Here is a 12,751-nt window from a genome sequence, read left to right as displayed (position 1 = left end):
CTTGTTTGCTTTTAGAGAGACAGCAAAAGTGATGTGTTTTAAATTTCCCAGGAGACCATTATTATCTGATTTCCAATTTATTCCAAATGAAGAATATGCTAATTCAAACAATCATAATATCGTTTCTGCAATTATTTGTTACTTACGATTGACATAACGAACTACTTCTGCACTCTCATTTCTCTTGGGTATGTTTGGTAAGTTAGACAACTTGCTACAACTCTTCACCTTGCTTTTGCAAGGAACTTCCCTGTTGATGGAGATTCTTCCCATCTTCAAAATAAGATCTCAGTGATCTCTTGTCTCTTCAGGTGAAATGTAAGCACACTTGCTTAAATAGCAGAAATATATAAATGATAGGGAGATCAGATCTGCCTGGTTTGAGGCCTTAGTTCACAGATAAACATACCAAGTATAACATAAATAAATTAGAGCAGAATGAAGCAATAACAACATACTAGGCCAGCCTTGCTTCGGATGTATCTGGTTTAAGGCCCTAATGAGCTTGTTACCACCTGTCTTGAAGCATTGTAGACGAGAAGTAAATAACTCATGACTGGAAAAGATATTTTCTAAATCTAAAATATCTAATTACATAGGAAAATTCATTTACTTATTAAAGATGTGACAACGACTGGATGAAATTCTACCATCTGTTATTCCTGGTATTCTGATCAGACCGTTAGCTGAACAGAATCTGGTCTATAAATTATGGGACTAGAATGGTGTAATTCACACAATTAGTCTCTTTTCTGATCCCCTAGACTGAGTTTCTGTTTTCCTATTTACAGTCCTTGGACTCTTAAACAAACTTATATATGTATTTCTACTGGTCTGGAGGATATTTTTGAAAGCTCTGCCATCTTAGTGCTTTTAGCTTGATAAATTAAACCTCTTTATTAGACCTTGCTAATATTTATTATCCTCATGCACATTATTATCCCTAGTTAAGAAACTATTATTCTTAGTAGGTGTACCATATGTGAAAAGCAGGGCTATTTGGTGCCTTTGGGTGATATCTGCCTCCTTTGTTTCAGAGAGAATAACTGACCCATTCTTTGCAGAGAATATCATCCTTTCATGGATGGCAGAATTCTGTGGAAGTAGCAGAAGGTGTGACCAGCACCTCTGTGTCATTGCACTTCCTTCATAGGGTGTCCCCAGATATGGCTTCATCAGTAGGGCTTCTGTGAGAACTTTTAATACCTCTCAAGCAAAATAAACCAGGTGAATTCAACTAGGCAACCCAAAGTGGGGCGGCTGATTAGCCCTAGAAGCAGGTTAGAGGCCATTCCTACACTTAGTTCTGGCCCTGGAGCTGCTGAGTGTTACCTTCTGTTTGAAGAGCAGTATGATGAGTGGTAATGTACTCTGTTGCCACAGCTACTGAGTTGATGAAACTCTGTCCTCTAACTCTTGCATGATCCTACCAGAAACTAAATTATTCAGTTTCTATGTGTAGCATTTGTGTTGTGTGACTTTCCAGCTTGTTGTGTAAGAGGGGTTTTAATTACATTAAACTGTGCCTCTTGGTCTATGTGAGAGCTTCTGTCCTGCAACTAGTTGATGAGTCATACAGATTTTCATAATAATATTTTTGTTTATTTGGTTGTATTTATACAATAAGAGAGCTCTGTAAAATGTCATTTGTGGTGGAGCATGAAAGTTTGTAATTGTCTTCCAATGCCATTCAATGCTCTTCCATGTCTGTCTAATGCTTGTTTTTCCTTTAACTGTATCTAAAATTGAGCAAGTGCTTTTCTGCATGCTAGTAGCTTAATAAAGCTACACATTGATTGCTAGCTATGACTGCTGCTCTCCTAGCAGTAACAGTTAATTTAAAGTAGGTTAATTCCATGTTTCAAATGCACATATGTTTACAAAATATCCTAAACTGATACCTAGTATCAGCCAACCTTTCATGCTCTATGGCACTCAGGTGATCTGGCCTCTTGATGGCTCTTTTGGTAGAAGTATCAACAATCATGACTTAAGATAATAACAAATTTTCAATTCCTATTTAAAGTAAGTGTATATAAGTCATCTGAAGTGGGGAGTATGCACACATGAAATTATTTATTCTACAGTAAAGGATGCTCTGAGATGTAATGTCTATATCTACCCTCAGTGCTCATTGTCTGCCTCCATTTGACCTCTAAGAAACAATTCAAGTGCCAAACCAGATGTCTAGACCAACTTGGATACTACAAGTACTGTTTCTGACCACAAGAAAGACAAGGGTTTCCAAGTTTTGTGTCACACCTGTCAGCCTTTGCAATTATTTTGGATACCCTATAGTGTCTAAAATGGTCATATACTCCTACATTTAGCCACTTGAAAATCTGCCCTTCTTTTCACATCTTCTTTTAAGCATCCTGTGTGTAATATGACTTTTTAAAGTAAATACAGTTACTTGTGAACAGCAAACAACTTTTAGAGATATTAAATATACTTAGAAAGTTATTATTCTTAGCTAAATTATTTTGCATATAGTTGTGTAGATTTTTTTAAAGATCATTTATGTTTTGTAAATACTTTCAAAAGAATTTAAATAGTTATCTTCTCACATTTGCAACCTCCAAATAAATCATTAGGAGAAAGTGATTACAGTTAATTTGGTTTTTATTCTCTCATTTTCCCCAATCAGTATTTATAACTGAAAGATGTGGTGAGCTGCAAGATTGTTAAAAAAACTATGAATTTTAGTTATTAGTTTCAATATTGTCACATGTAAGCAATTATATAAAATTTCAGTGAATGTTCCACACAGAGCTGTAAATCTGAATGTAGTTTTCCTTGACTGTATATGTACCTATAGCTAGAATTGAAATTTTGTTCTACAGACAGAGACATGTTCTAGACATTCTTAATTTTGTACACTTTTTGTCCCTACAACCTAACAAGAGATTTAGTGAAAACTGAAAGAGGCCATTTGGGTAGGGGGCCTTTATTTTACATTATTTCTTATGAGAACATAAAAGAATTCCATTCTTTCTGGATTTGAAACATAAGTTGAAAAAGAGCATAGGTGATCTATGTGGAATGAGGAAAGAGACAAGCTGAAGTATCTTAAAAATGATACTCTGTTCAGAAATATATATATATATATATATTCTATACAGAGGTTAGAAAACAGAACATACACTTCGTTTGCTTTCTGGTCTTGTCTCATGCTGGGGGAAGCTGAGTTGTTGCTAGGGCAAATCATTCCTTTTAAATGAAATTTTTTCTGCAGTGTCTCCTTTTAGAAACATTCTTCTGAGAATCATCCACTATTTTTTATAGATTCTTTTGCCTTGAATATTAGTAAGTTTTGTTCCCACTTGGTGGAGAAACTTGTCATTCCTTCCTTCCATGTGATGTGTGAAATACCAGAAGTGGAACATGTAACAGGGTTTTTTACAGTATTCAACAAAAGGATATGGTTTCAAGTGCTCATCTATCACATTGATATTGCTTTGCAAAGATTTTGGTTATTAAATGTCACCAAGTTTTCCTCTTGTATCACTCTGCCCTGCTGTACTCCACTGTCAGATTAACATGTACTTTCTGAGCACAGCCACAGCCCACTCAACTGCTTTTTGCTGAAAAAAGAGATCCTCACAGAATTTCTCTGTGATATGTGATCTCTCTGTAGAATTACATTTTACATCCGTTGCCATTCACCTCTCAAAATTTCTTATGAAACATTCACTGAAAGTTGCAAAGACTCACTGAGAGGATTTCTTTTTACTTTCACTGCATGGCAGAGCTGAAATGTTCCAGCAGAATTTTAGCTTGAATGTGAGTGTTGAGTTTGTCCAGTATTTCACCTGAGGGATGCTGACCATTATTTTATCTGTCTGATATGTTTAGTCCATAAAAAATGTTAGCATGTTATTTTTCTGAAGAATCCTTATTTTGATGTGCAGGCATAAGGCAGAATTTTGTACTGTAAAATGTGATGGTTCATGAGAGCCTGTCTGTCTTTAAGATGTCTAGGAACCATGCCTTATATAGTCACATAGAAAGAAATCCTCATGGAAACGGCATTATGGAGGTGGCAGCTGCAGCTCTTTATTTTTGTCTGTGTTGAATTTTGCAGTAAAATTTAACCCTTTGTGGGAATGAGAAAATTACATTTATGTCCTCCTCGAATACAGAATATACATTTATAAAAAAAAATATGAAGATATACAGAAGCAGCTCAATAAGAGCTAAAATTAACTCTGTTTGTACCATATTACACTTCTATTGCTGAAAATCTGGGCAAGGACTATATTTAGGCATGATAATATGGTTGGAATTAAACAGTAATAACTGCCTAATATCTTTCCTCACCCAGAGCTTTTTTTTCTTTGTTAGATGCTGGCAAGCAATATTCAGAAAACTCCATATGGAGATAATCTTTCCTAGAAAATCTTTCCCATCTTTTCAGTTCTAGATGGGTCGTTGTGAAACAGATGATGAGAGTGAAACTATGAAGGTAGAGACAATGAGGCAGAGTACAGACTCAGTACAGAGTCGAGTGCAGACTGTGATGCTAAGGGGTGAATTGGCAGTTTTGAAGATTGTAAGAGCAAACTCCCAACCCACAGAGAAGCTCATTGTGATTTCTAAGGGGATGGGTTTTGAGAAACTGGCAGAGTTAGAACCTGGGCACAGAGCCTGGAGACCATCAACAGCAACCTTGCCAACCACAGTCTGGTGATTTCTCCAGATTTAGAAATAAGCAGAAGAAGAAACTGCAGTCTGGCTGGACACTATTGCTCCTCTTCTGTGTCGTTGTAGAAGCCCACAGTCTTCACCACTTGCTTAGTAATCTTGTTCTATCTCCCAGGTCCATTGTACCTTGCTATAACTTTTACAGCTCTGCCTCATCTAAGATATCTTCAGCCAAAGTGCTGCCATCAAAGAGCTGTAGCTTGGTCAGAGCATGATTTTGTTTGCTGTGTGAAATAATGCCTTCCTGAATATTGCTAATTCTGTTTTTAAATACTATGAATTGTCTGTCTTACCCCTTTCCTTGCTGATCATCCCCTTTTATATCACTTTGCCAATACAACTGGTATCCTCCCTACTGAGGGTATTCTAGTGTCTGCAAAGCAACTTTACTATGCAAATATGCTTATCCATCCTTCTATAAGAGGGTAGTTTCCAAATATTACTCAGTTCTGACTGTTGGTTTTAGCAGTCAACTGAATGTGGGGAAAAGGAGTTGAGAATACATTTTTGGGCAGATATTACACATGTGCAAAGCGTGATGCTAAAAACATCTTTCTGGATAAAACGAAAACAGAACCTGAATAGAATAATCATGTCACAATACAGTTGTTACCATAGCTATAGAACAATTTTCTAGTGGATTTTTATTTTACATTAGAAATTTTCTACCATGGCAACAGCAATGCCTGTTAAAGATCTAACTCTGTCATTATAATTTATCTATTACAGCTCTTTTCATTGGTGTTATTAACAACTGTTATTCTCCTGAATGCACTTTAGTTTGGAACATGGAATCTCTTGAGATACAAATGTGAATAAGACGATTTCCAATTTTACATGAATGCAAAATTCACGGTATTCAGTATGCTTCTGATTTTCTTAATGTGCTCTGCAGTCTTGGAGTCAGAAGCAGGAAAAAAATAGATGAGTTTGATGAAGCATCTGTAAATTATAACTCTCAAATACTGCAAGTGAGGAATGGTATTCCATAGAGTTCTATATATGTACCACAAGCAACTGTGCTGGGGTACATCAGTGTGAAAATAAATAGCTGATTGAATTGCAATCTGCTTCCTAAATACCAGTTTGGTTGTGTATAAACTGGTGATAATAGCAATATGTATCTGTGGCTTTGAGATTATGGCACAACTGAATTTATTTGTAGTTCCAAATGTAAATGTTTTCCTTGCAACACAGATATGGCAGTATCACAGTGATTTTCAGAAGTAATCCACTCAGATGGATAAGCTGTACGTGCACTTGTAATAACACTAAAGTTCTGTAGAAATGACATCTGTTTATGTTTTGGTATTTATGATACTATTTACAAGTAAAAAGATAAAGTGGTAAGAAAAGCAGTATCTGGTAAGGAAGCAAGATCTCTTTCTATTTGCTTTTTTTTTTATTACAAAAATAAATGTACTTGCAAAATGGAAAAAAAATAAAAAATTATAAGCTGAATGCTTCTCTCCACTGGGATTGAGTCCAAGATCTTGAACTTTTCCTGTTCCCTTGTATCCCTACCCTCTCTCTTAAAGTTCCTTCTCATAAAGCTTACTCAAAGGCCTGTGAACAGAAAAACCTGGCATTATTAAATGACTGTTCACTGAGTATAGACCTATGTAATGTAATTGTTTATATAAATTCTTAGTGCCAGTTAAGTTGGTTGAAATAATAATAAGAAGAAATAAATATATGAATTAATAAAAGGTTTAATAGTATGGGTTTTTTTCAATGCACAGCAGTATTCAAAATAAGAATTTTTTTAATGCTTAAAAGCAGAAAATAATATATAAAATATAACATTTTGTGCATTACTACTAAGCTTTAGGAGAAATATTGATTTCAGTATAATTTTCTAAATATGCAAAAATTAAAAAAAAAAAACGTCTCAGAGATGGGTAATTATTAAAAGCCAGGATTTTTTTTTTATTATTTTTTTTTTTTTTAAATAAAGTTGCTTATTTTAGCAAGGGTATAGTAGTGGTATTAGCCTGTGTAAAGCTTTTCATTCTTTAAGTTCTTGAGATGGAATTTTTGGATATTCCCATGAACAATGAATCTGTATTTTTAGATAATGGTGCAGTTTGAAGAGGTTTTTAACATCTCATATTTCAGGTCTTAGGTTAACAAATACTGATTTGGAATGAGAAAGAAAAGTGTACTCAAGGAAATTATTTTATGATTATCTGTTATATGGTTTATGTTTTTTCCTTCTATAATTTCTTTAGAATATGAGAGTGAGTGCTAGGCTACTATACTATTTAGAGCAGTATTATAGTCCATCTCTGTACTCTCCTTATTTGCTGAACATAAAAATATTGAACATTAACTACATTAAGAAACTAAAATAATAATACAAGTCAATATTCAAATAACATTAACCTCAACAGTTATCAATTCAAAACCCAGAAGATTCAGAAATATAATTGTTTCATTAAACTGTTGGATGTCTGGAGGATTTCTAGTCCATCCTCCTGTTTGGAGCAGGACTGTCATCATAAGATCAGACATGTCTTTTCCTAACCAGGTCTTGAAACTGTGCAAAGGTGCAGATGGCACCACTCTGGATAATCTGTTTTAGGGCTGCAGTGCAGCTTGCAATGCTGTTTGCTTCACAACCTTCATCATGACCACATGGATTATTTTTTTTCCTGACAGCCCCAGTCTTTTTCATTTCCTGGTATAGATGTGGTTTGCATTGCTCAAAATCATGGGGTGAAGAAGGTATAGCTATAAGATCTTTGCTTAATTTGTCACATAATTAACAGAGCTCTTATTGAAAGCAAAATGTATCAAAGAAGTGTCAGCTGAGGCAGCTGAAGGCAACAGAGAGAATACACTGTCTCTGCCAGAGCTTTTGTTACTCTGGTCAAGATAGACCAAAGGTTACCCAAGCAGCCATTACCTAAAGGTTATCCAAGTAGCCATCAGCTGTGTTCCTTGGTTTTTGAGTGACGAATTTGACATTAGGGGCCTGATTCTTTTGATCTACTGAAATAAATAATAACCATGCTATGAAAATATTCTCTGTTAAAAAATGTTTAACACTCTGAATAAAGAAAATCTTGAGGCATCTCAAATCAGATGCCCAAACATTTGTACATTTTCAGCATTATATCCTTGTGTCTTACATTTTTCAAATTAGTATAATATCACATTACAATCTCACCTTAAAGGATACATGAGTTCATATTTTTGATCCCCTTAGATAATGGAGTCATAAAAATTTGAGAAGCTGTTAAAGAACTTGATATTCAGAAACAAATTACATACTGTGCAGTAAATAGGTAATAAGACCACTCTTATTGAACAAAGAGAATATAAATCCCTGGAGATATTTAAAAGATGTGAAGATATGACACTTAGAGACATGGATTGGTGGTGGTGGTGGACTTGGCAGTGCTGGTTTAACACTTGGACTTGATGATCTTAGAGGCCTTTTCCAAACTGAACTGTTCAATGATACTATGAAAATGCTGAGGAGCTGCTTCTTCATTAAGCAAACTTCATTCTGAACACTGAGTGAAACAGACAGGGTATTTATGTTTGAAAACTAGTAGTGATCTTATAGAAGACTAATGGGTGCACAAGCAACTTCTGTTTTAATTTTTTCTGACTTTCTTGAAGTATTTGTGTGGGTATTTCAAAGATGAAAGTTATGCCTAAAGTAGAATATATATATACTTATGTGCGCACAGTACAGTAACTGTTGTGAAAGATCAAGCTGCAAAAGGCTCACACAATATATTTGAAATCTTTGAATACATGGTAAGCTGCTGCCACATTGACTATCAAAACATCCAGAATTAATGTTTTGATATGCTGTCACTGCAAAACTGCTGGAAAGTAAGAGATACACACACTTTCTAGTGGTCAGTACATATATTTACTGACCACAGGGGAATAGGAGTTCTCAGTAAGAACTTTGTTTACAGCAGTAAACTGAGCAAAATCAGGGCATGAGATGCCACTGGCAGTCTGTACTCTTAGTTTGAGTTTTGCCAGTCTTTGGCCAATACTGAACAGACTTACCTAGAAGGTGCCCAGGCACAATGCAAGTTTTAGCTGAGACCTGAGACCATTCCCAGTAATTATTTGGGTGGACCAGCTCTGTCTTGAGAAGGCGAGTGTAATTTAAAGGACATGAGCCTAGTAATTCCTTCAGATCCTAATAGCTGTTGGCCAGTGTTATTTTGTAACATAGATGTAGCAAAGTTAGTAGTGAAATTCTTGCAATCCTGTCTCTGTAAGCTTTTCCTTTTCCTGATTTTTTCCTCCTGCTTTACTTCGTCCTGATAAAAATATTTGTCTCCTCAATGAGTTCAATACACAGCTATAAGATACCTGTCTGGAACATCAAAATAGGATTCATGACTAAGATGTATAAATGTAGGTATCTGAACACAAGCTGAATGCTGTTTCCCATAAGTCACTGGCAGTGTAGTTAGCCCAGTTAACAGAGTACAGGGAGTGAGAGGTTCCACTCATTTTATTAATCTGATCTCTGACTATGGTGGGAGCTAACATGCTTCTTACCCATGTAGAAAAATGAGGTGTCTTAATCTGGAGCAGAATCTCAGCTACTGAGCTTTTCATGCAAAGGAAAAACACCCAAGTCAGTGATTATTTGCATAATTTATTGCTCATTTTGACTTCACCTTCAAAGTTGCAGACATATGTATAAATCAGCAACTTTCAGAAATCAAAGAGAGAATGCCCCATGTCCTCCTTTTCCCCTGAATTTTTGCCCTAAACCAATTTTTTCTGGGTTTATTGATCCCTTAGGCTCTGTCATGTCCTACATTTAACCTTTCTCCATAACACCTCGCATCTTTTTGGTTGCAAAATGTCTGAAGTGTATATTCTAGTTGGTTGTTTCTCAAAGAAGAAAAGTATATGTTTATAGGTTCTTAGAATTTTATCATATATAGAAAAACATTTAATTTTATATTTTTGAGCTGCTGACTAGTAAAAGAGTTGATGAAGTTTTGAAGTACACACCAAAATCTTTCTTCTGTCATTCATAAAGTCAAGCACTGTTTTCTTTTAGAAAGGATATTTTGAGATTTGATTGAGGCTTTTTTTTGCCAGCAGATATTTTAGTTAATTGGAGAAAACTGCTCAATATCTTTGTACATGATGCTATGCTTGATGCCTTGTGGTAGCTACTGCTGTGCACACAGTCCTACAGTTAGAGTCAATCTAGAACATACAACTTCTAGAAAAAATGAGATTAATTTATTTATTAATAATTATTAATTGTTATTAATTTATTTATTTTTAATGAAGTAGTTATTGAGATGTGACCATTAGCAGGGACACAGTTATTCTGACTAGAACATTCTGACTTAATGCCATGTTGATAGAGGGATGTTAACCACACCAAGACTTAAAGTGAGGCAGTGCAAGCCTCTTTAGTTTTTACCCTCCTAGTTCTTTCAGCAACAAGTGTAAAAAAGAGCTATAAAATTTTAAAAATCCACTCTAAATCTTGCCAAAGTCCATTTTTCTGTGCTTTCTTTTTGTGTGTGTGCATATGTACTAAGTTACATATAAAGCACATTTGAAAAGACTTGATTTTGTGCCCTCTTTTCCCAATGGTTACTATTACTATTCTCAAAAGTTCCCAAAAATAAAAGCAGCACTTAGATCTATTCCTTAGAGACTGTCAGTAAAAAGGCATCAGAGTGTAAATTCACTATTATTATAATGCCTATAAAAAGAAAAATTACTAAGAATACTCCTGACAATAATGGTTCTTCATGTATTTTACCACCTACAAACTAACTACCTAATTCATCATACTAAACTGTGCAATTTGTGCTCATTTCAACTCAATAACAAATTAAAAGAGACATCATCAAGTTGATGGAATAGCACTGTCCTATTTTATCTTATAAATTTGTTTTTTCATGGAATTTATATATAGCACTGAGCATTGGTGGCTGTTCTTCAACTAGCAGATATTTTAGGAAAAAATAAACACATTTAAGATATTTTTTTTAAAGAAAATAATAATTCAGTTCATGGCATAATTGTCTTATGTTTCTTTACGTAAGAGTGTACTGTGCAGCATTAAAAACTAATTTTGAGGGGAGTAAGCGTTCTGTTGTTTGCACTATTATATCTCCCTTTTATGTTTACAAGGTGCTCTCTCATTTCAGAGCAACGTAGCCAGGGTGAAACATCCACTGAAAGTGAGCTTCCTGAAGGACACCCCGCTGAGCAGTTTGCAGGTTTACTTCATGGATCATCACCTGCATGTGACCCACCTGAAAATCCTCTCCAGCTGTACAGCAAAGTAAACCTGTGCAGCGGGCCACTGGAGAAAAGCATTTTGAGCAAGAGCGCAGCACAGCAGATACAGTTACGGAAAGAAAGCAGCTCTGATCCTCCTGTTAAGAAAAAAAAGCCACCAATTGTAAACAGAACCATATTTCATACTAAAAATAAACCAGCAGAAAATCATACCCTGGTTGGTGCGCCAAGGATAAGTGAACAATGGGTTATTACCACTGGGGGATTTGTGGAGCGAGCGTGCACGCTGGGCAGAATACGATCCTTACCAAAGACCTTGCTGGAAATGCACTTGTGCAAAAATGTTTCAAAGTCGGATTCTAATCTTATCACCCATCCACCAAATGATAAAAAAGCAAGAAGCAATTGGAGTGAACCCACACCAAAGCCACAGTGCTCCAAAGGGAATTCGGAGAGAACACCTTCCTTCACATCAGAATGGGAAGAAGTAAGTTTTTTTCAATTTTTAAGTACTGTGGTCTTGTGAAGACACTGTTATGGTTTTCAGTTTTGAAGACAAAATAAAAAGTGACTGTTCCACACTTCAAAGCCTCAGAGAGAATGTCACATTGTATTGCAAGGGAGTTCAACAGCTGGCACAAAATGCAAAGCATTTCTGTTCAAATGCTGCCCACTCAATAAAGTCTATTGTTTCCCTAGTGAATGAAGTTAACCAGAAGTAATTCTGCAATTCTTTGTGGCACTGAAATTATTGTCTACTAAAGCCCTCACCACTGACAATAATAACATTAATAAAATCCTTAGTAACTGTGCCTATTGTTTACATATTTGCTAATTATTTCCACCATGGCAGTGCCACATCAGCAAGAGCCAGGAGAAAATGGTAATAATAGAGCATTCATTGGGCATTCTACAAACCCTCCTTATGCATCTTATCCTCTAACTAGTATGTAGCCTGTGTACAAAATGCTTGGCACATACCTGGCTGCTGTGTGAAGTGGGAATACTCCTAGCTGCAATGAATTCAGGACTACTAACAGAAATGTCCACACTGAATTTGTAGTGCACATGCTTGCTCATATGAGAGACTTTATTTTAGGTTTAGAATTCAATTTAAATTCGATTTTAGACACCCTATGTTTAACTTTTTTTTTCCTGTGCTGAATTTTAAGAATGTAAATGATTCTTCATAGACACAGAAGTACCCATCTCATTGAGGTAAATTAAGAGTGTGAAATGTTTAGATCTTTACTGCTCCTACAGAGAAGTGAGCTTTTCTCTTTAAAACTACCACAGTGGGGAAATACATCTATCTCCAGGGTGCTATTATGTTCAAAAAGAACCCAGAGTTTGATTATGTGGTTGGTTATTTTTCTAGGAAAATGTTTCAAGCTAGCCTAAATGTCTGATTTGATAGGGCATTTTAAGGCACTTTTCATTGTAGAGGAGATACTCTCTCAGAGGAGATGTACTAAGTTTTTTTTACTCAGGTTTTAATCTTTACAGCTTGGATATACTATAATAAAATCCTGCTTAGAGTCAGGTCCAGGTTTGCCTTTTTACATCGAGGTTTGATCTTAAGAGTAAAAAAAGTTCCATATATATAATATGACTGCTCAATCTGCAGATTCTGTCATAATTTCTAGACTTTCTCCTGTCACCAGTGGCTAATACATACTTTTCCTACTAGTTCTAATATTGAGCTTAGTAAAGTGTGTTTCTCTTTGTCTACCTTCTTAGTCCACAGCAACCTTTTGATTCATGTTTTGGTTTGTCCTGTTCTTAC

General features: G+C 35.5%; 1 protein-coding gene across 6 annotated transcripts in view; it reads left to right on the top strand.

Moving 5' to 3' along the window:
* Window positions 1-12,751, top strand: part of ANKS1B (ankyrin repeat and sterile alpha motif domain containing 1B) — a 409,682-nt gene that overhangs the window by 184,618 nt on the left and 212,313 nt on the right. For all 6 annotated transcript variants that reach the window (XM_015627528.3, XM_015627530.3, XM_015627525.3 and 3 more), the window contains one exon: window positions 10,872-11,452. In XM_015627528.3, the coding sequence (XP_015483014.1) occupies window positions 10,872-11,452 (581 nt within the window). The remainder of the gene's footprint in view (window positions 1-10,871; window positions 11,453-12,751) is intronic.

This window comes from Parus major, chromosome 1A (assembly GCF_001522545.3).
Source record: "Parus major isolate Abel chromosome 1A, Parus_major1.1, whole genome shotgun sequence".
Classification (NCBI taxonomy): Eukaryota; Metazoa; Chordata; class Aves; order Passeriformes; family Paridae; genus Parus; species Parus major.
This window is presented reverse-complemented; position numbering and strand designations above follow the sequence as displayed.